This window comes from Fundulus heteroclitus, chromosome 7, assembly GCF_011125445.2.
Source record: "Fundulus heteroclitus isolate FHET01 chromosome 7, MU-UCD_Fhet_4.1, whole genome shotgun sequence".
Taxonomy (NCBI): Eukaryota; Metazoa; Chordata; class Actinopteri; order Cyprinodontiformes; family Fundulidae; genus Fundulus; species Fundulus heteroclitus.
Genome location: NC_046367.1, coordinates 41112402 through 41136545, shown reverse-complemented (window position 1 = coordinate 41136545; position 24144 = coordinate 41112402). Strand labels below are relative to the sequence as shown.

At 43.9% G+C, this 24144-nt stretch overlaps 1 protein-coding gene across 2 annotated transcripts; it reads right to left on the bottom strand.

Annotated features, from left to right (window-relative positions):
• Window positions 1–4549: 4549 nt before the first annotated feature.
• Window positions 4550–22606, bottom strand: LOC105938938 (insulin-like growth factor-binding protein 2-B). Of its 2 annotated transcripts, XM_012880893.3 has the most exons (4): window positions 21860–22599; window positions 11903–12048; window positions 9608–9748; window positions 4550–6714 (listed from the first exon to the last, which is right to left on the bottom strand). In XM_012880893.3, the coding sequence occupies exons 1-4, from the start codon at window positions 22209–22211 to the stop codon at window positions 6556–6558; spliced, it is 798 nt and encodes a 265-aa protein (XP_012736347.2). In that variant the 5' UTR covers window positions 22212–22599; the 3' UTR covers window positions 4550–6555. The 2 variants fall into 2 exon arrangements, with proteins under 2 accessions (XP_012736347.2, XP_035995548.1); XM_036139655.1 differs by lacking the exon at window positions 9608–9748 and having other exon boundaries at window positions 21860–22606.
• Between the last annotated feature and the right edge of the window lie 1538 nt (window positions 22607–24144).

Sequence of the window (24144 nt, the reverse complement as noted above, 5' to 3'; positions counted from 1 at the left end):
TTGAATTTGGCCTAGCTGTAGCATTATTTACTGCAAGTGTCTGTGAGTAATGAGATGGTGGGAAGAAAGCGTTCCAGGACTATTTTGGGATGATTTGCATCCCCGGCTCGTGTGGGTTGGGCATCAATATTTCCCCCCTGGGGTTCTGGCGGTATTGAGCAGCTCCAGCTGTGAGCGACTGGATCCAGGTGTGTAAGGATGCAGAACCCCGGTGTTCATGCATGCCTGCAGTAACTGTTGTTGCGGTATGTTTCCCCCCCCCCCCCCCCCCCTCTGTATTTGCATGTTGTTGGAAATGGACCGGCTCCAGGCTGGGCTGAACAGGACTTGATCTGCGCTGCTCTGAACATGAAAACTGCTATTTGCCACGAAAGAAATAGACAACTGGGCTTTGGACTTCAAAGCAACCATGCCCCCCTTTTATTACACAATTAGACCAATAACTTTGTCTGCGTGTGACATCAACTCACGCACCTCCCTCCAGACAAAATAAAAACCCGCTGAACTGTTATGCTTGGTGTGTCTGAGCTGCACAGACTGTGAAATCCTGCAGCCGCACCAGATTAGTTCACCACTGCAGTCTATGTGTTTCTCCTGTAGCGTCACAAATAGTTTACCTGGAAACGCTCAGAGCTGCACATGCATTTGTTGGCACCATTAGCAACACTCAATGTAAAAAAAAACAAAAAAACTTTACAAATGCAGATGTTTACATTGGGTAATTTGAATCTCCCCAAATGACTCCAGGTGCTACAGTATAATGCCATCTCTTTCAGAGGTAATAGTGGCTCCTGTCATCGCCGAGGAGGCGATAAAAGGAGGTCTGAAGGAATGTAAGGCGGTTAAGAGTAAATCACATAACTTAGGGTGGTGGAATCAGACATCGGACAAGTGTCTGCTAGTTTTCCTCCAACCTTTCATCAAAGACGGGGTTAAACCTGGAATCCCAAATGGAGGGTTCCTCAGCCCGTATCGGATGTGACTGCAGGAATAACATCTTTTTACATCCTACACACCATAAAACCAGCGTGATGTATAATAATATTAGTGTTACTTAACTAGCATGCACTGATTGTGGTTAATGGATAGCTATGTGGGAAGTTTTATTGGCATCTTGCCTGCAGCAGAAATCTGGAGATCAATCAGGAGGAAACGACAACCATCCAAAACATCCCAAACTCAAAACTTTCCTGTTTAAACAGATACTTTAGATTTGTTGTTATTTACACGTGTCATTGTAGAAAATGCGCAGTCATCGTCTGGCACTCCCCCATGTTGTCAATGTTCTTTCATGGAGTTGTCGCAGATATTGAGAGGATGATTCAAAAACAGCAAAATGAGCAACGATTGTAGATATTTAAGGTCCCCCAAATGCCTAGAAGCTAATTAAAGCTCTCTTTCAAAATAAAACCTATCCTAATTTTCCTTGGTTTCCCAACCAGAGTGGTTATTATCGAGTATCTCCTTTTTTAATAATAAATAATTTCAATTCCCAATTGAGATCAGTTTGGTAGCTATTGTTTGATGATGCAACCAGAGATAAATGCTGCAATGTTCTCAGATGTTCTCAGAATCTCGTGTTGTGTTTAACCTAAGAGCTCAGTCCCAACTGTGCAGTCTGGGTGGGATGTAAAGGTGATATTTTCTTATCCTCAAATAAATCCCTTCCATAAAACTGTTGTCTCTTTTAGACCCTTAAAGCTACAGTAGGCAGTAACATATGAGACAGAAGAAACTCCAGCTCCTCTGGCTCCTCCCAGTGGTCCTACTGCCCTTTGCAGAAATCTGCAGCTCCTGGTCAGAAACAACCAATCAGAGCCAGGAGGACAGTCTGGCTCTGATTGGTTGTTAGCAGTGTCAATCACGCTGCTCACACCACCTCCCCCGCACAGCACTACCACCATTCAAGCTTCAGATTCCCAGTGGGCTGCTGATGTGTGGAGAAACAACCTTCTTCATGGGAAAATTGCACATTGCTGGAGCGGCACCTGCCCAGAAAACAAGGACAGGTAAATGGTGGAGCAGCATGGCAGGCTCTGCTGGGGGGAGGATCTGTGGAGGGAGGGCTATACACCGAATTAGTCGGGCCCACTCTACACATAAGCAAGCATTTGCATCAAATGAGTGGGTGATGTGGTAACTTACTCCAAAGCCTGGGTCCTCTGGACTTTTACCAGACTGTTGGCCTTAGTTGGAAAAAGAAGATGGTGGAGGATGTTCTCAGCTCTTGTACTGATGTCTCATTCCTCCAGAAACAACAGGAGGCAGAAGATTCTGGTGAAGATCCAGTCCTCCGGGTGTTTGCTCATCTCTCTGCCCTGTACCTAACTTCAGAAGCTTCTACGCCAGAAACATCAGTGAAGTCTCTTCCTGTTAGCTGGGTTAGCCTCACAGTACAGAATGTACAAATAAAATCTATGCTTTTCTAAAACTAATGAGAAATAGACCTAAAATAAGCAAGAACAATGGGGTCCTGGTGAGTTTTTCACAACCAAATGTATTAACTTAACTCAACACAAAACATATATATATTTTTTTAAGTTTAACTAAACAGCTTTTTAACTTGACGTTTACTACTTTTCATACACTCAGCGGCCATATTGGATTCTGATGATGGCGTAGCCAAGTCTGACCTGAGGAAGTGTTTTGATTATTTTTTCCAGCTTTGAATTCAGAAACCCAGACCACCGGGTACAAACTACCAACACCCCAAACTCTTGTCCCTGAATTAGCTTGAAGTGTGCAATGGATGTGGAACATTTTCAACTTTTTTCTCCCTTTCTGTGCCACGAACGTCCCCAAACATTTCCTATCTGCGTGGATTCCCACCACTGATTCCTCCGGCAGGGAGGTGATGTCTTCCCGCACCGGTGAGCTCCAACATAATGATTGTCTTTCATATAAAACGGTCGGTACCTTCTGGAGAACCTCGTCATTCTACTGAGATAAAACAACAATTATTTTGTTAACATTCAACAAGCAGAGCTTCCGGAAGTCTGAGAAACAAACCCACAATCTTCCCGTCCCAGGAAGTTGTTGGGAGCTAACAAAACAAACATGAGTCTTAAACTTGGGCGGATCTTCCATGCAAATGCACGCAGACTTACAGGTGTTTGTCGTGTAGGCCCAGATACTCACCCCAGCTCTCAATCCCACGGCTGAACAGCTTTTCCTTGGCCCATTGTGCCAGATCCATTAACCCCAAAAACAAAAGACGCTTGTTTTATTTGTTCTCAGCCTAAAACGACCATTAATGTGCAGAAAAAGCTGAGCGCGCCTGAGATCTGAGCTCCAAGCCAAGCTGTCACTTCAGCAAACTCCCTCTAACACCTGGGGACGATTTCCTAAAACCCAATAAAAACGACCGAAGGACAAAGTTGTAAAAGTGGTTTGCACAGCCTGGTTCTGGTGACCGACTACTTGGCACATTAGCACATGTATAAAGTTACCGGCGGTCAGGGGAAGGCTCATATGATCCGCTTTTGGCCAGAACTACAAACAAGGCTCCTCTTCCAAGTACTGAATGATTACGATACAAATCACTGGTACTTTTTAGGCTCGGCATTTCGTGGTGCCTGAAAATCTTTTAACCCTCCGTGTTCCCTTCGTTTTGTGCTCACCTGCATCCCTAAGACACAAAAGGTGTTTTTTTTTTTTTTTAAATACCACAAAAATACTGTGCATCAATGTCTTTCTGCACGTTTTTCATGACTGCCATCACTGATGACAATTTTTAAGAAGTATATATCACAAAAACTCATTCTTGTCCCATCACATATGTGCAAATAAAATTTTATGGGACTTAAAAACTGCCAGAAACACTGATTCTGATCATTTTTTTTAATTTTTGCTATTTGTTTTAATGAATTGCTCCACCTGTGTCCCATAAAAATACCAGCTTGAATAATAATATGAATCAACATAGATTTTCCATATTTCCAAGATGAATACCTTTATTAACTTTAGTGCTCACCATTTGTAACAAATATTAAGGAATGTTATGATTTCATAACCCCCTTTTTGGCAGTTTTAGTGAATACATTTTCATTTATAAGGAAAAACAAAAAGTCTTATGTGCAAATTAGGTGTGTTGGGGAGGTAAGAACTGGCAGCAACACTGATTCTGATCATTTCTTATATTTCTTACAGTAATTGAAATAAATTCCTTGACCTATGTCCTTTGTCATGATCCTGGTGTGTGTTTATTTGTGGCTGTGTGATTCCTCCTGCTCTCTGAAGCTCACCACTGGTGGGCGTGGCCTAACTTAATCAGGTTCTCACCTGTCACCTATTATCCCATCAAGCTGTTGGGTATATATGGAGCTGCCAGACCATCGCTCTTCTTCTGATGCTTATGAATGCCTTTATTAACTTTAGCACACCCTAACCAGCTAACAAATATTCATGAATTTTAAGGACTTTGAAATCCTTAACTGCAGAGTAGTGGTAGCTATTTAAGTCTTTTATGTAGGCTACTGTGTCTAAATACATGTTTAGGTCACCTACAATATCAATACTGGAACAAACCATATCTGGTTAATAAATTCTGCATAATTTTCTATAAGGAGCAGGTCCATACTGCAGCCATACCCGCCTCTTCCTCAGCCAGGCATTAGGAAGGTGGTTTTCTATCGTCTCAGTGAAAAATGCATGGATGTCCCCGGAGAGGACGTGGTCTTAACAGAGTCTGGCTGCTCCTTTTCCTGGTCGCCTCTTTTCTTTTAAATAAAGTTCTGTAATACTGACCCGTCGACTACAATCCATGCTGATGGTCAATCTGAACTGGAATATGTCCACCCACCTACCAGAACATGCAAAAAATGATCTGTCTCGTGTTTTGACAAGATCATCAAACTATATATTTTTTATAATTCTCACTGTTTCATATCTTATGCAGTTATTTAAACAGCCTTTTCATCATCTTTGTGTTTAATAAATGGACTCGAAGGGATAAAATGGTTGCGCCAGCTTCACTAAAATAAAACTTGACATTGAATAAAATCGTGACGTTATGAATGTATTATTTTCATAAACATCTACAGAATACCCAACAGAAATCATACATAAAACAATCGGCAACAAACCAACAATTTGCTTCAGTTTCATTAACATCTGTGAAAAACAGTCACAAAATGTAACACAATGCAACATGTTTGCTGTCATCTAGCGCACGACATGCTAACCATGTGGCGCTACATCGTGTACCAGGACTGAACTGAGCATGTCACGGCTAATGTTAGCATGCTAAAGCTAACCCCCCTGCTGATTCAGACTAGTTAGAAACACTCCAAGCAAAACAAACCTGCATTTACAATTAATAGCATTAATGCAACGTGAATGTTTAAAAACTCTGTAAATTTTTAATTGCATTAAATCAATGTGCTATATTTTATCAGCATTTTCATTCATTTAATTTGCTTTGCAGTGATGTTCCTGATGCAGCGGTCTGTCCTGTCCTGCTGGTCCAGACATCAGCAGATTATTTATTTCACTTACACGTCAGCCTCATTATGCTGCTCCAACACGAGGTTCCTTTGGTAATAAACCTGCTTTAATGTTCTGACAACACAACATCTAAATGCACATTCTCATTTGTTTCTAAAAGAAAAAAAGACTTTCTTAAATGTACATTTTGCTTTTCTGATGACGTTTCCATGCAGAGCGGTTTACAGAATTACAATCACCAGCAAGTTTCCTCTGTGCATTGACTGAGTGACATAACTGACTGATATTTAGGCTCGAAACATTTCAAAGAGAGAAAAATAGTTTCCTTTCTTTACGAATCGGCACTTTGCCTTGAACAGGTCCGCTAATTTAATGTGTTTCAGCTACTCTGTGTGCAGCGTTGGCAACAAAAACAGAGCAGGTCACATGACTCAGACAGGAAGCTGCAGCAGCCAATCCGGTCTCACTTTCCTGTGACTATCAGGTAGTTGAATAGAGAGTGGGACGTAAAGTTTTTAGGAGCTCTAGTGGTTAATCTTATTTTATCACAATTTGAAATTTTTTTTTATCCTGTGACTATTTATTTCTTTATGAATTTATCTCGTTTATTCTGTAGGACTGTGAATTAGACGTTTGCTGTCTTTACATGTGATCTGCAAATAAAATGCAAAACATAAAAAAAAACCAAGTTGCACAATTTTCACATGGCGTGCCTCCGAGAACAGGCCGTGCACAACGCAGCGCCACGGCTGGCTCACTTACAGCATGAGTGTGGCTGGAACAAATCCCTGACAGAACACCAACAACAGGGACCGGAAGATTTAGCCTGGAACCCATCATTTAAAAAAAATGCTTTGTCTGGAATCTTGATCCGATAATTGGAATCTAAATTCTCTTTTCAGACGGTTTTCTTTGAATTTTTTTTTTGCATACTAAGATCGCTTTTGCTGCTAATGTTTGTGTCAGTGAATTAAAAGAAGGAGCAACATTTCATCACCAAAGCATCCTCGTTTAGATCGCGTTTAGATCGAACAGCCTCATTTTGGGGAAAAAGATCAGTTCAAAGTGTGACAAGCAAAGCGAGACCCGCTCCGGTCCGTTTGCTGCGAGCTAGCGAGACGTGGTTGCTGTGGGCATCACACTCAGCTGCTCCTGGAACTGGTTACAGTTGGGGTCTCCTCTGACTTTGGGCGTCTCCGGGATCTGGAAGCCCGTTAAAGGGTTGACACACCAGCATTCGCCCCGCTGGCCGTGGGTGGACATGTTGCACTGGAAGGAGAGGAAAGAAAAAAAAAAAAACACAAAGTAGACAAATTGGAAAACACAGAGGAAAAAAAAAAAGAGGGGTGGTTCAGGGGGGGCTGTGGAGAATGCACAGTGGGAAGCAGGGGTGGGTTAATGAAGCATGGCCTTCGATGGCTTGAGATGTGTGTGTGTGTGTGTGTGTGTGTGTGTGTGTGTGTGTGTGTGTGTGTGTGTGTGTGTGTGTGTGTGTGTGTGAGGGGATCTTCTGGTCGCAGCGGGCCATTGGATTAGACCGAGGGCTGTGGTTCGGGTGGGACCACATTCGCCCAATAACAGCCTGTCCTCAGGCCATGCCCCTTACACACAACCTATCCACAGCCATAGGTTATCACAGACAGACACACACATGGCCATGCCAAGGGCCTGGCCCCCCTGCAGAGAACCCCCCCACCCCCGCCCCCACACACCCCCACCCCGTCCGCTCTTAAATGAGGTCGTAATTGAAGCGGACACAGTTTACGCCGTGCACGCGGGGCAACTAAGTAAAGAAAAGATTTTCTATTTTCTTCCGTCCATGACAAAGAACAAAGGAGTGACAGTTACAGTAATTACCGCTCAACAAGGAGGGACAACTCCAAATGGGAGCCAAGTGTTAAGGAGGTACAGTGTTCCTCCCTGGGAACTGAGGACTCTGCTCAGGAACAATGCTGTTGTTTGTGACCACTGACGAAAAATTGGCTCAGTGGTTGAGAGCCCTCCTTTGGGAGACGGTGGCACCTATTCAAATCTTCTTTTCTGCTCCACTATCTTCGTAAGAAAAACACTGGATATGTGACCTTGTTTGTCCTCCTCCCTCTGATTTCTATGGGGGAGCAGAATTCAAAAATCCCCCCCCGTCGGAAGCACAGCTCGTTCCTCAGCTTAACAAAAGTCTTCCCATGCAGTATGCCAAACAGTTTTATTGCCTTGTAACCTAAAGCTCAGAAGCTTGTTGCCTCATTCAGGATGACAACATCCTCTCTCTCTCTCTCACACACACACACACACACGCGTACATGTGTGCGTTCTTGTACGTGCAGCTGAGCGAGAACATTTTTTGCTCATTTTACTGGTAAAGTGAGGATTTTATGTAAAGTGAGGACCTTTTTTTGGTCCTGACTTTTTTTTCTGGGCTAGGGGTTAGGTTTAGCACTAAGGTGTCAATCAGGTTTAGGTTAGGTTAGGTGTATACTGGTCAAGGATAGGGTGAGGGGTCAGGGTTAGGTCATGGAAAGACTTGAAAATTAATGGAAGTTAAGGCACGGTCTTCACTGTATTTTAAAAGTGTATATTGAAGTTTATTCATAATACTTAATCTAGTGTGTAACTCTGGTGCATCCTGTCTATGTACTTTTGCCACTGTCACGCATGAATTTCACCATTGTGGGACAATAAAGGTATTTCTATTCTATTCTATTCTTTAAAGGACCGGGAGGTGGGAAGGTTTTCCCAGACTGATCCAAGATCAGTCTGAAGAAAACTTTAGGTAAAATTGTTGCTATTAAATCCCCCTTTAAAGGGGGTTGTGTGTTATAGTCATGAGCAGTCAGCAGTTTACAGCAGTCAGAATCATCTCTGGAGAGATTTTCCCTCTAAATGACACATTAAGGAGCAAGTTCTCAACACCAGCAACTCTAAGCTCTCCTAGAAACTCCCACAGAGACTACAGGAGGCATTTTTATTCCTCAGCACTCTTGCCTCAGATCGTTGTGGACATTTCTGCTTCCTGGTTGGCGCTGCTACGCTAGCAGTTGCAGGGAAACAGCTAAAACAATGGCTCCAAACAATCAAACATCAATGATTTAGTATGAAAGGATATTTGGTTTAACAGCCCGGAGAAATCTTTGCTCGTTTTTGTTAAGATGATAGTAGAATTGATGTAAGCTTTTATCCCCCTATGAGACTCTGAGAGGTAAAGCTCCCCTAGCCTCTACTGAAAAACATACATTTAAGAGCAGATTTCCCACAAATGCAGCTGGTAGCTCCCTGCAGATGGTGCTTCTCGCGTTTGCAAATCTTTGTGTTGCTATGCTAACACTTGCTATTGTACGCCCAAAACAACGACACCAAACAGTTAAATGAAGTGATGCCTAAATTATGGGGCATGCGACTAACTTGAACTGATCTTGTTTCTTCTTTGATTGATATTCCCTCTGGACCCAAACGGCTGTTTGCTTGAATAGCTGTTAGAGTCAAGCTAGCTGCTACTCAAACCTTTAGCACCTACACCGACTCTAAGCCCTTCTAGCAGTTAGCGCTACGGTAGTCACCTCTACCTACTTGTCACTTTGGTCTGTGCATCTGATCAACTGAATCTGACTGTTATGCATTGCACCAGGAAAGTTCTAGGTTCAAATCCCAGGCTTGGCTCTTTCTGCACAGAGTTAGCATGTTCTCCATAAGCTCCGTCCTACAGCCTGAAAACCGTTTGGTTAGTTGCTCTCTATGAAATGCTGTCAGGTGTACATGGGTGTGATAGACCAGTGGCTTGTTGAGGATATACCCCGCTTCTTTGCTGGAAAAAGGTCCCCACCCTGCTGTTACGCTGCGTGGATAAAAGAGCTATTAAAGATGAGAAGAAATTTAAACTGGACTGTATTGAAATTAATTGTGTGTGTTTGGATCTGGTGATCGGCTGTAAGAGGCCCAGAGTTTGTTCCTCTTTTTTCCCCCTGGGTTGCATTTTGAATTTGCTCAACCATCGACTGCTCAAAAAACAACAACTAATGATTGCTTTGGTTCAGCTTCTCAGTTGTGTTGCATTACAGTAATCAGAAATGATTGTAAAAATGTGAGAACCCTTCAGGTGCACGACGATGAGGAGGAGCCTGAAGCTCCAGAATGACCCCCAGGTCTGTGACCTCCGGGCCTGGCTCACCTGTTTCAGGTTGTACAGTCCGTGCTTGTCACAGTTTGGGAATTTGAGTCCGTACAGGTTCTCCAGCGGGCCTCTGTTGTCCTCCGAGGTCATCTTAGAGATCTCCTCTAAGACCATGTCCAGCTCCTGCTGACAGGTACTCTGGTGCAAAGAGAGGAGGAACAACAGCTCGGTTTAAACCACAAAGACAGATTTGCTTTAACTGAGGCTGGATGGTCTAACTCAGCCGGTGGCCCCAACCACACACACACTGTCCATTATTTGACTTTTAGCAGGTATTCAGCCAGGCATTGTAAGCTGCTGTCACACAGTGAGGGCATCTGTCTGCCGGTGGGATCAAAGAGGTCCGGTCCTCTGATTAGTTGGCTGAGGATGAGAGAGGCGAGCAGGAGGAGGCAGAGTCCGCCTTATCAGACATCTGAACGTATGGATGAAAAGTTCTCCCAGTCTTTGACTCCTTTATACGCCGCGGCATAATGAAGGCTTACAGAAAAGCCCACATCAGTGCATGCACCAGCTAGTTGACGGGTGCCTGCTAAGCCATTGTTCATTTACGCATTAAATCATGTTCAAATACGTTCTCAGCGATACTGCGTAACGTGTTATATTTTTTTAATCCACTTAAGAAGATTTCATAACTTTCTTTTTTTTCTCTTTTAGGGAATTCATTAGATTCATGCGAAGTTGATTCCAGTTTGCTGGCTTCTGTTTGTCCGCCTGCTTTTTGAGAACGGACCCCAGGTTTCCTCATCACATCTCCAAAACGTCAACGTTCTGATCTGAGACCCACGACGTGCTCCAGCATGCTGGGAAATCCATCACTAGTCACCAAACTGTTCCTCTACTGTGTGAGGAAGTTGCCCTTTGAGGGCATTTTTATCCCTCTTATTAATGGCAAGCGGATTTATTCAGAGAAAAAAAAAAGACTTTAACACTTTGCTCCAGTCTACTGGTGTTCATCCTTGTTCTTCCTGTGGATTTTCAGTCTGACTTTGATCTTCTTCTTGGACAGAACTTGTTTCTTTGCTGAAGTTCTTGTTAAAACATGCGGCGGTGATGTTGAGCAAGCTCTGCGCTGGTGGCAGCAGGATTCTAGAGCTTCCTCGGAGGAGGAAGGACTCTCTCAGGTGTTCTCTTTAAGTTCTTGATAATCAGGAGATACAGTTCTTTCAGCTGCTATATTAACAGCAGCCGTTTACTGCATGTATAGTCATTTATTCTATGCAAAATAATCGTTTCAGCACAACTGCTCCTCTTTTGTGGCTGGTATGGTTTTACCTGTGCTGACTTTACGGCCGTACATTTAAAATTTCAACCTTTTTGCAACAACTCAACATAAATTTTATGTTTGCACAGAAACATCTACCACAGGAACTGATTTTTGAAGGTGCGCTAAACAAAACAATCAAAAACACAGCGGCCATGTCTGCTCAGGGAAGCGCAACAGCAGTACAGAACGTCCAGAACCCGAGGAAGTCTGGATGTTTTTGGGTTGAGCTCAGAAAGATGGTTTAAAACTTTTGCACGGCACCGGATTTTGTTCTCCACTGTCTTGATCTGAACTTTGTGTGAACTTTAAGGTTTTTCCTCGGCATCGCTTGATTGGCCGAGCATTCTGGGATTATTCTGGACTATATGTCGTACAGTCTGGCCAGAAGGCCACATGACCGCCCACAGCAAAGTGCGGTCATGCTTGACGCCAGCCGTCCCAGGCTCCTCCCTTCAGGCCGGCTGCTCAGCTCCTCCCACTGCCCTCGCTCTTTTGTGGCTCGTGATGATCTCGGCGTTTTTGTTTTTAGCACCGCCAAACGTTATTTTTCTGTTGGCTTTTATTTTTTGCGTTGTTCTGCATACAAGCGAGTCGGTTAAATGAGGGGGAAAATGAGCCGAAGCATCATTGTTTGCATCGCTGAGACTGTATATGGGCCTCAACCAGCGCAGCCCCCTGGGCAGAAGCTCATTTGCATCAAACAGGCCTTCTGGGCTGGTACGCCGTCCCACAGGCTTTTATTTTGAGCGGTTTGGTTAGAGACTCTGAACGGTCAACGGTTAAATAATATAGGTGGTGCCATACATCAGGTTGTTTTTTTTTTCTCAGGCCTGGTCGTTGTAAACTGTTGTGGAAACTGGGACAACTCTCCAGAACCGTGTTCAGGTGGAGCATTTCTCTGCATCCTGATGGGTAACCCATCCCCAAACCACACACACACACACACACACACAAAGAGAGGCCAGAGGCCAGATTCAGCTTCACGAGAAGGAAGAAGGGAGTTTAAAAGGAAGGAACGTTCTGACCTGTGGCTCTCTCTGGACCCGATCCTCGTGAGAATTAATCCTCATCCTGTTCTTCAGGTCGTTCTGGTACTTATTCTTGGCCGTTTCCTGCCAGTTCCGTTGATCGGGGAGAGGTCTCCTGAGTGGGTTCTCAGTCCCATGCACCTCTGCAAAAAAAAAAAAACAGCAAAATCAATCTAGACGGGCTTTTAATCTGATGCATGTGTGCAGAGTAGAGATCTTTTTGAACCGTCAGACAGCCATGCAAAGTCAATCTGTCTGGTTTTAATCTGCGCCTGCAGGTTCCTAGAAATCTTCTAGTTCAGAAACAAATCTATCCCCAGCTATTCTTCCTCGCTAAAAAAAAAAAAAAAAAAAGCTCCTTCGCTGTCTCTGTTATTACGAGCTGCCATTTTCCTGCTAGCAGGGCCTTTTTACGAGGCACAAGTCTTAATCCCGGAATTAGAGGACAATGTCGGTCTGTATCCTCGGGGGATCCTGTGTCTCATAGTGACTAATGCTGCGCTAAACAGTCAGGTGCTGCAATGGCTGCAATTATTGTGGCGGCAGTGAGGTCAGGCACTGCATGAAGCTCCAGTTTGGGTTTCTGAGACGGAAAACGTGACCCAGAAAGTAACATATTTACTCAAAGTAAGAAAAACACATGAATATTTACTCACAGCCCTATAAATGACAGACAAGTGTGATTGTTGTGTGTTTTAGTTTAGGGAAACGACAGGATAAATGTTTGCTGTGCGTTTGTATTCCTGTCCTCTGAGTCAGTTGATGGACCACCAATGGCTGCAGCAGTTTTAAGTTTTTTTATTTATTTATTTTTTAACCCACGCTGAAGTTCTTACCCATTTTCTTTGCTAAGTTAGACAAGATGGAGGATCCCAGTTTTACAGTCTTGCTACTTATTCTCAATTGGATCTGAACTTTGACTAGGCCATTCTAACACCTGAATATCTGTGGCTGCATGTTCAGGGTGGTTGTTCTGCTGGGAAGAGAACCTCCAACCAGGTCTTCTGCTGCCTTTTCTCTCAGAATGTTCCTGCATTCAGCTCCATTCATCTTCACATCATCTTAACCTGCTTTCCTGTCGCTGCTGAAGAAAAGCCTCCCCACAGCATGGTGCTGCCACCACCGTGCCTCACTGTGAAGGGTCTGTTCAGGACAGCGAACAGCAGTAACTTCCCGCCACACTTTCTTGGATGTGTAGATGCTCTCCTCTGAACAGAGAACCTTCTTCAAAGTGTTTGCTGTGTTTCCTGCTTACAAACTGCAAACGGGACTTTCTTTACTTTTGTTTTTGTCACTCTTAAATTAAGGTCCGGTTTTTAAACAGCAAAACAAGCAGTTTCAAAATATTCTCTCACCGGAGCAGTGGATCTCTGCAGCTCCTCCAGAGTCACCAGGGTCCCCTTAGCTGCTTCTCTACAAAGTTTCTTTCCACATACATATTTACATTTGTATGCAAACGTTTGAACCCATCCGTCATGTTTCTCTCACTTCCCAACTACGCACTGCTTTGTCTCGAGAGCCAACTGTCACACAAAATACCCCAAAGCAGACATTGAAGGTTCTGGTTAAAACGTGGCAGAATGTGCAGAAAGGTTTCGGCACAATGTTGTAAAAAAAAAAAAAAAAAAAAAAAAAAAAAAAAAAGGTAAGTCGGAACAGTAACAGACCTGTTGCAGGTCAAAGCCTGAAACGGAGACAAACACCGCTGACTGTGACGGTAACTCCTGGATTTATCAGGAATCAGAGTCCTGACACTTTTCATTAGCGAAAACGAGACAAGAGCAGCGGATTAGTCATGGCAGTCCAGACTTGCAGAGGAGCAGCTCTGATGGGGGTTTGACGTGCTGACTCAGGAGCTTTTTTGGCTCCTAACCTTCCTGCCAGAGGCTTCGTAGGTGAGGCTGTATAAGTGTAATTAGCACTGAAAAAGAGCTCAGAGGCCGTAAATCTTTAGCGCTGTGTTCGTGTCTATGTGCACACACACACACACACACACACACACACACATAGATTGCTAGGTGAGGAATCTGTTAGAGCACGGCTTAGATTTATTTCTTCACTTAAATTTGAACAAATTCTTCTGTGTTTTATTCATCCTTATTGCAGTTTTTTTTTTTTCTATTTGGTATTTTATGGGTTGCTGGTGCAACTATGAAGCACGTTGGTCCACTCTTGTATTTAAGTGTGCTTCATAAAATAATTGGGCATCTACAAACTTCCAGAAAAGGTTAAAGTCATAGTGCTTATAGCTTTCACATCATTTATCTAGATATCAACTAAACTATATTTTTCCTTGTAAAGAGAAGGACTGTCCAAGGCAGATGCTGACATTTCCATGTCTGGCCACCAGGTGGCAATGTTATCTTTTTGGATCCAAAGTCTATTTTTGTTGTTTAGCTTTTGGGTGTTTTAAATGTACATTTTAAGCTAATTTAAACCCTAACCCTGACCCTAGAAGAAAGCCCCAGGACCTCAGGGAGTTCCAGAGGATCTAGGCCAGATCCATGTTTTCTGATTCAGGTCAGTATGTGGAAGAAAGAGTGGAATCTGTTTCCAACATGGTGCAGATAGCCAGGTGGTAGAACTAACCTTTCCCAGTAGGCATCAGTATTTTAGGAGTCAGTATATCCGTAAATATGTTATTGTTTCCTTTGTCAATGCCCTCCTGCTGGAGGTAAATCTAACGACCTCATGGAGAAGATAGAAATACCTGGAACCTCTCAGTGCTTCTTACATAGCAGAACACGAGGAGATCCAGGATCAGCGCTTTCATGAGAGCTTCAACAGCTTGACAAGATGCACTGAAGTTTTTTTTTTTTTTTTTCTGTACAGACTTGTACATATCTGCCTTTCCTTCCTCCCCATGCAGCAGGATGAGGGCCTTCCAAGGTAAATGAAGCACAGCTGAATGCAGAGTGTGTTTATTGGCATGCAGAGGGTGCGGTTTGGTCTTAGCAGCCGTGGCATTACGGCTCTTCATCTAACTGACTTACTGAAAGTGGGGTCTGGGTGTGATTAGCTCATAGTCTTGTTATGGAGATCATCATGGACAGTGGACTGTCAGAGTCTTCACACCCATAACATGAAACATCAGACGAAGCTTGGACGGTCTTGGAGGTCTTGAGGAACCAAAGGCTGCTGTCTTGAGCCTGAGCAACCGTTTCATGGTGAGGTCATGGCGGTTAGTTAGTGTGGCGTCCTCCTCCTGGGTTGCAGGTCAGGAAGCATGGTAGCAGCACTGGTAATAATTGGTCCAACAATTTCAGACACGGCCGACCACACGGGCCTTTATGTGGCAATGCTGCTGCTGCTGAGTCGTGTCTGGTGTCTGTTCTCGCTGCCTGGTCTTACCGAGCTGTTAAAGAATCCATAACTCCCACACCACTAAACACCAAACCACATTAAAACTAAATATGCACTGGATGTACAGTTAAAGAAGAGCACTGTCTATTGTTATTTCAACTTTTACCTTTTTGTTCTCTGTGCCTTTTCTCTCTTCATAGAAGGTACACCTGGTCTGGCATCTGTTAGCTGTGACATCATCAGGGGAGGCAGATCATCCTCTATTACCATCTAACATAGAAAGTACTCCTGGATCAATGTGAGCTTCTGAGCTTTCTGTGTCTCTGCTCTGTCTTCTCTAAGCCCCAGTGGGTCGAGGCAGATGAGCGTTCACACTGAGCCTGGTTCTGGTTCTGCTGGAGGTTCTCCTCCCTGTTAAAGGGGAGTTTTCCTCTCCACTGTCGCTTCATGCATGCTCAGTATGAGGGATTGCTGCAAAGCCATCAACAATGCAGACGACTGTCCACTGTGGCTCTTTCAGGAGGAGTGAATGCTGCTTGGAGAGACTTGATGCAACCTGCTGGGTTTCCTTAGAGAGGAAACTTTCTGACCAATCTGGAGGATTTGTTCCAATTTGACTTTGTTAAATGCTTTGAGATGACATGAGTTGTGATTTGGTGATATATAAATAAAATTTAATTGAATTATGGAAACTGTTGGGTGGTCCTAATGTGCTGCAAAGGGGGCCTGGCCCAGCCGAGCCGTCCCAGTGCATATCATTCATACTATGAACTCTCAAACTATGAGGTATAACTGGGAGCCTACCTTGTTCCTAATACACCCCAGAAGACCTCAACAAGACCGTGCAAAGACCACCCACACTCTGATGATGTCCTGCCAGGGTCTTCCTCCAGAGTGGAAGCTGCCTAGGTGTTTAGAAGCCCAAGCAGCAGAGTTTAATACCGAAGCTGAGTCACAGATCTGGATTTTTAAAGAAAACAGCCTTAACTACTGTCACCACAGTGCGGTTAGCCTGAGAAAACCGTTTGTGGTCGTCTTTCAGACCTTGGTAACAAGAGTTGCAAGAATCCATGACACTTTTCAAAAGAAAGTCAAGTCTTTAGCTACCACCTAAACAGTGTTTGTTCTGCCCCAGCACCATAGAAACTACTTGTCTGAAGCTGTTGGCTGCGTTGGCTTCGGTTTGTGCCTTTAAGCAATGCTTTCACAGCTTTCTCAACTCGCACAATGAGTAATGAGTACCTCTCCGGTGTTGCTTCGCATTAATGTATTTGCCCTGTTATCACAGGGAGGAGCAGTGTCTCAGATACTTGACAAGGTCTTTGATGGCCCCAGAAAGCATCCTCACAGAGACCATCTGCCTCCTGAGGCCCCGACCACTTCAAACGTGAAACCTGCAGCAGAATAACAAAGATGACCCCTTCAAACAGATTTTGGTTAGTTCATGCTTCCAGCTATGAATGGTTGCCCCTCTCCATGGATTTCTGTCTTGCCAAAAAAGTTGCCCTTGTGCAAACATGAAGGAAGCAGAGTCAGAATACGTTTGTTATTCTGGACAAATTATTAAAGCCAGCCAAAGTATAAAGGTAATGCTGTCTTTTAAATTCCTAAATAATAAATTTATATTGCAAAGAAAAACAAGAATAAATTATTGCAACAGCTTCGTACCCAGTTCATCAGACTTTGTCCAACAGGAGAAAAGATGAATGGGTCCATTTTAAACCAGCTACAATATTTTTTACAACATTCAAGCCTCTCTAGTGGACTTAAGTGCTCCCAAACTCTCCAGGATCCATCATCATCCATCCATCCATCCATCATCCATCCATCATTCATCCATCTTAAAAAGAAGCCCAGACGCTCCTCTCCTCATCAACACTCTCCAGGTATTCCTGGGAGATCCCAAGGTGTTCCCAGACTAGAAGTACTGCATTACCCCTCCAGTGAATTCTGGGTGTGCTCTGGGATGTCCTCCAAGTTTAATGTCCCCAAAAAAAGCTCCCTTTCAGGAACACTTGGTCAGGATACGTCCAAGGTGCACAGGAAGGATCCTGAACCGCCTCAGCTGACACCTTTCGATGTGGAGGAGCAGCAGCTCTGCTCTGATCTCCCAGAAGCATAACGGACTTCCTAACTCTGTCCACCCTACGGAGGAAGCTCATTTTAGCTGACTGTATCCAGAACATGATCTCATCAGAACCTCACTGCTTCTGCCACCACAACCTGTAGCAGTTTCTGCAGATGAGGCCTCCATCCTTTTCTCCATCTGTGAATTCTTTCTGTTTCACCGGCTAAACACTCTGAGATGCGCTGATGGGGCTTTCACTGGATGACACCAACCTTATGGTTGACCTTGAGGTTTGAGCTGCTGATGCTGAACTCATACACATCAAAGCATGCCAGTGTTTTAATTCAGTAAAAAATAACTAAAAAGGCTGACTCACTAAAGGAAAATTAAGCTTCCTTGACAGAGTTGGCAGTTTTAAATAGTCTTCAAAGGTCGGAGGAAAAACACTGATGCGGCATTATTCAGATGAAAAATAAATGTATTTCCATCACTGGCTGATTGCTACAACATAACTGAATCAACTTGTTAGTAATTTTTCAAACTGCAGGACAGTAAACTCTCTAAGACAAAACCACTGCTGACCCAAAGAGTCTCATATTTACCAAAAACCTCTTCATCTCCAGGACCTTTTAGATAAATAGTTTGTGTTCTGCTAACAGAAAAGTGGAGCATTTTGGAAAGTGTGAGTTCTGTTAAATCTGGTGAAAAACTGACGCAGCATTTCAGAAAATCCTTATAGTTCATTTCGTACAAAGGGGCCATGTTGGTTTGAATAGATTTATGTTCTTAATGAATGAACCAATCATGTGAAAACGGCTTTTTAATCAGGTTATCTTAGTCTATTAAAATCTGTTTAATAATCTGAAACATTTCAGGGTGAAAAAGTAGAAGAAATCTATGAGGGGACAAAGTTTTCCCCAGTAATGGCGCTCTGTGTGTCTGTTGGGCCACAGGTTGGTGTAAAGTTGTCCACTGACCTCATGACAAAGGTCTTGGCAGTGAAATAAATGTGACGTTTAAAGATCTGTGTGTCTTTGGTTCTTGATGCGACACTTGGGCCTATGAGATCACAGATCCATCCCGCACAGGATTCTCGTTTCTACCTTGAACTCCCAGATGTGCATCTTGCAGAGTGAGTCTGCAGTTTCTCTCGTCACAGAGCCCCGTGGACATGCGACACCCTTGTCCTTGACTCGGGCTTTGCAGCCAGACTCTGGCCTTTAACAGCTCCAGAGAAAAGACCGGGCCTGGTGTAAAGTTTCTTGGCTCTGGCTTTGCTTCTCTCTCATGTCTGTTTAACTTTCCGCAACCTGAGAGTCCAGGGTGAATTCTGTCCTGAAGCAAGACTTTTTTTCTGACTAGATAGAGATCATCACGGCAGGAATCACGTGTTGGATCATCTCTGTGCGGCCAAAGCGAGCCTCACCGTCGCACAGCCAGTCATCTTTTAGTCATAGATGAACCAAAAACCTGCACAGACAGGACTGGTTAGTGCAGGGATGCTGAAGTTTAGTTCTTGTCAGCTACTATCCGCCAACATTTAGATGCATCCCTGCTCTTACACACCTGAGTTCCCGCATCAGGATTATTTGTCTTTTGGATCAAGCAGAGACCGAAGCTCGGGTCTGGTCTCTGGTATCCGTCATGGTGACACTTCCAAAAATAATTCCTCGTCTTCCTCCTTCTTTTTCAAGTGGTAGCTGGATCTGACGCGTCCGGGTTCGGTTGTCCTGGCCAGCCAGATCCCTGAGTGCTTTTGTAGCTCTCCAGAGAAAACACGGACAGAACGCTGACGCTGCTGGCAGCACAGCAGGGATAAAGTTTCAGCTTTTCAATTAAGGGAGAATAACAGAGCCGTGCTGAACGAAGAGTATGCTTTGCTCGACAGACCTTCCCTGCATAAATACTGCGCACGTTGAAATGTTGACGGCTAATACAAATATTGTTGTACGATGATGTATCCGTGTCGCTGACAGACGCGCCACACCTGCCGTGTTGCTTCAGCTCCTCCGGACACACAGAAAATTCATTTCCCCTGTTCGGAAACTCGGAGTTTTTGTGGATCACCACTAGAAACTTCCGCTTCCACCCCGATTAATGCAGGGAAAGCTAAAGTGACATAGAAATGTATCAGCCTTTCATGCATTTCAGACACGATGTGAGGCTGCAACACCACTGAGAAACAGGGAAAACATCTTCAAGGTGCACTTTGGGGATTAAAACAAGGGAGAGGTTAACGTTTCCTATAATGCATGGTTGAAAAATAAAAGAGAAATCTCAAACTGAACATTAACTGAGACCAAACCACAGCCTGAAATGATGCTCGCTTCCAGCTGGTTTCTGTGGTCTGCACACAGAAGATGGGAAGTCAGAGAGTGAATGCAAAAAAAAAAAAAAAAATCAATCATTTCATCAGCTAGAGTTACACAAGATGCCCTGAGGGGGATTTTTTATTCTCCTGCTATTACATCTTCTTCAGTTGTGGCTTGGAGCTAAAAAGACAGAAAAGAAGACAAAAGTTCATGTCTTCACTGTTCTCCTTAAGCGTGAAAATATTCCGGTTCATCGCGTGGATAAGCAAAAAGAAATGACAAGATTCAGTAATTGGGCTGAACTTATTGCCATGGAGATGTTTCCTAACAACAACTCCAGCGTCCCGTGAGTTCGTACTCCACGTTTCCCTTCATGCTCCTGGATCTGCTCACAGGAATTTACCTGCTAACTGTCTGATGAACCCTCTCTGTACTGTCAGCCCTCTCAAAACCAGAGTTAGGCATTGGATTGTGGACATGTTGTGGGTTCACTGCTCGTTCGCAATCACAGATACAGGTTTGCTGCTGCCTGCCAGAGGCGCTACATATGTCAACATTAGCTTTAACCAATCGATACTGACACTTTGTCCTTTCTCACTGTAATTCAGGAGAGCAACACTCTGGGCTCCTGCAAGCTTTTAAGGTTACTCGTTTTGGGTAGTTGCAGAGGCAAACGTGTTTTATATGCTGTAGTTGGTGTCTAAAAAATACAAATAAAAGATGTTTTCTAATGTCTGAGTGATATTTTTTGCATGGCCAGACGTAATTGCTGAAACCATCCGTGGCAGACGCCACATCGCTCAGTCGGCTACGACTAGCTCAGGCAGGAAGTCAGCAGCCAGACCACTGATGTTCATTGCGTAATTTTCTTTATTTTTATTTTTTTTGCCAATCAATAGCTTTTTAATTTTCCAGTTGAGGGAGTAAACCCTGACAAAGAGAGGAAAAAGGCTAGAAGATTTTATAAGCTCTCTAACAAATAAGCTCTCTAACAAATAAGCTCTGCTAACGCTAATGTTAGCATGCTCAGCAGACTGTAGGGCGCTATGGTTTATTCCAACCATACATACTGAGCCACATCTGCACACTTCCCTCACATCCTTAGGCAAACAGCTCGTGATGCAATATAAATCAATACAGCACAACATTACGACCACCTGCCACATGGCATGCTGGTCCCCCTTTGGCTGCCAAAACATCCTCGAAGCATGGACTGCACCAGACCACTGAAGGAGGCACCAAAAGATTAACAGCAGATTCTTTAAGATCTGTGAACTGCAAGGCGGATCCTCCATTGAATGGACGTGTTTCCTCAGCACGTCCCACATATGCTAGATTGGATTGAGTTCTGGGGACCTCAAAATGGTCTTGGTTGTCCTCAAACCATTCTTGGACCTCTTTTGGTCTGTGGTAGGGAGCATTATCTGGCTCAAAGAGGCCAAAGCCATCTGGTAACACTGTTTCCATGCGTTAATCATTAGGTTTGTTGTTTGAATCAAGGTAACATCCACATGGAGGGTTAGGACCTAGTAAGCTATGCAATGCAAGAGAAAAAACCTGATTCATCACACCAGGGTACTTTCCTCCATTGCTGTATAGTCCAGTTTGGATTCTCACATACCCACTGTTGGTGTCTTCAGTGGCTGGCAGGTGTCAGCTTCCTGCACCCTCATACATAATAATGTGATGTTCTGCCCATTCTGGCCCCTTTCTAGACAGATTTGAACCAGCAATGATTTGAACTACAGCAGCTCCTTGATTGGATTGGACCACACCTTCCAGCTTTCGCCCCCTGCAGGCCACAATGAGCCTTGGCCAACCGCACATTTCACACTGTAATTATGTCTTTCAAGTTTTAAGTTTTAATTCTGCCAGAACTTATTTTGCAATTCTATTATTCTTTGTTTATTTTTTAATTTCTGTCTTTAAATTACCATAATTTGCACATAACCTTCTATTTTTGTCTGTCTGATCACATAATTTTTAAATATTAAATGATCTGCTGTTCTGATTAGTTATTCAGTACTTGATTATCCTTCTCACTGAATAGTTTTTTACTCTTACTTGAGCAAAAACATTGTTGAAGTAGTTCTACTTTTACTTTAGTAAATTTTTTGACTACTCTACCCACCCCTGCTGAAACATGTGCATCGAAATACAGAGTCCGGTCTGGTCCAGTTTGAGTAAAATATGAACAAAATATCAACATAAAATTGATTGAGATGAAATTTATTCATCTCAAAATAAAATCTCTGTCTAAAAGGGCCTTACCGTTTGTCGCCTGCGGGTTAACCATGATGTCCTGTTCAGAAGTTTGCCTGCATCTGCCAAAGCCCTGGATGAGCTGCTGCAGGGGTAACTCAGCGTCCACGGTGGGGTAGCACCTCAGGCCGCTGGAGCACCTCGGCGTGTAGACCCCGCAGGGCTCCCCCTCCAGCCGGGCACACACGGGGCAGCAGCCGCAGCCCGGTTCCCTCACTATCTCCTGACACAGGGTGACCTTGGGACACGCACCCAGACTCTCCGAGGTGCAGAGTGGGCATCGGAACGCCAGGTCTCCGAGTAAGAGTGCAGGAAAGACAGAGAAAGCAAACAGGAAGCCGTACATGCAATGGGTGATCATTGTAGCGTTCGCTGGGTTTCCTGCTGGGGCTGAAATGACCCTGGGAAGTTATCTGCATGAACCTCAGGATCCTCTGACAGCCAGCTCCGTTGGGTAAACACGGCGACAGGATCCTACCTTCTGTCATTTTACCAGCTGACTTAAAATGAAAGAGAGGCTTAAACTATGGAAATACACTTCCCAAGAATATTTCATGATCTAAAATGATGTGAGAAGACTATTATTTTAGGTCCAACTTAAAGGTCCTAAGCATCTGCAGGCGGTCCCGTTACTTTCTATACACCAAATGTATCCAGTTGTGTCGAGGAAATGGGAATTAGAGAGAACAAACAAAACAAAATAAAACAATCTTCTGCATTTTTTCTAAGCAGCCAGTGACACAATAATGTGAGGAACTTATTAAAATAAACATCTGCTGACTGGTGAGGAGAACCTGGTTTAGTGGGGAACGCCTCAAAGAACAGTGGAAAGCTTGGGGATAAAATCCTGCCGAGTGTTGATTGATAGAGCTAGAAACAGGTGAGACTGATTACCAGACCAGGTAACAGCTGAGTGAAGCTGAGGGAAAAGGATTCAGGCTGCGTTCACATTGCAATGATCTTTTCTAATTTGTTGGGCTGAGATTGTTTTGTTTTAGTCATCGCTTAGAACATAATTCAGTAGAAATTGTAGCTCCGGCCTCTAAACTGAGGTCATCAGGTTGGTAAATGTATTTACCACCACCGGCCACAAGATGGCACTAATTAGACCAACTGGAGTTTGGTCCACCAGAGGAATGGCTTCTGTTTGCCCAACTCAGGACCTTGTGGAATGAAAGAATAATTGTTTTAGAGAAATAAAATGGTTTATAAAACAAACTTCAGATGACAGAATCATTTTGGCAGCATTCATCACCAGAAACCCAAGACAACAAGATGACCCATCAAGTGCAGCACGCTGTGCTTCAGGAAATGAAGATGGATGCTGCCAATATCAGCATGTCTGTTATTTCCAGCTTTTATTTTGAAGACCCTTAGGAAATGTCTAGGAAAAAAATGGCTCCCAACCTAAACTGTCCATTTACTGTTAACAGAGAAATGGTTCAGCGTCAGTCTTCTTCCAGTGGTTCTTAAACCCTGTAGAAGACCTGCGAGCTGAACTGAAGAACATAGATCATCAGAGAAGACTCAGGACTCTAGACTGTGAGAAACAACGTTTCTCAACCTTGGTGATCAGTGCCCACTATCCTGCATGTTTTAGGTACCCCCCCCCCACGTACAGGACTGTGGGCCCTGAGGATGCAGGGTGAACAAACACTGATGCAGCAGAGCATGGACCTCACACAGTTGAATCCAGTAATTAGGTGCTAAGCAGAGTTCTGGCATGATGAGGCAGTGATGCGATCTGATTCAGGGTCTGTAACAGTTGCAGGAGACCAGCCGTCTACGTCTGGAGTTTGACAGCAAGGATGTTCAGAGGCGGTTTAAAGAGAAATGGTTAAAGGTCTCTTCCTGTCTGCTAAAACCCTGTGAAACATCAGTGGAGATGGAACATTTCCCTTTTACCCTGTTGGTAAAAATTAAATTTTTACCAGCCAATACTTATGGGATCTGGTTAAAACAACAGTAACTTAAGGTGAATTTCTTTCGTGCCCTCAATAAGTTGGTGAGTGAGTGGAAACTTCATGCATTTTATGCAGCTCCCCTTTTTAGTAACCGCTGTGAAATTTGTTTGACGCTGAATATAGGATATTCTTCTGCGGTGACGGCCTCCTGTTAGAGCTGATACAGGGAGGCAGATCCAGGTCTGCTCGCTGCTCCGCCTTACTCCTCTCAAGTCAGACGGTGCATCATCTGGGGGGAAGGAGGAGAGAGGGAAGGCTGTTTGCTTGACGGTGCACTCTGATTGGAGAGTATCAGTTACGTAGAAAGACGACCGGTTTGCTGATCTGACC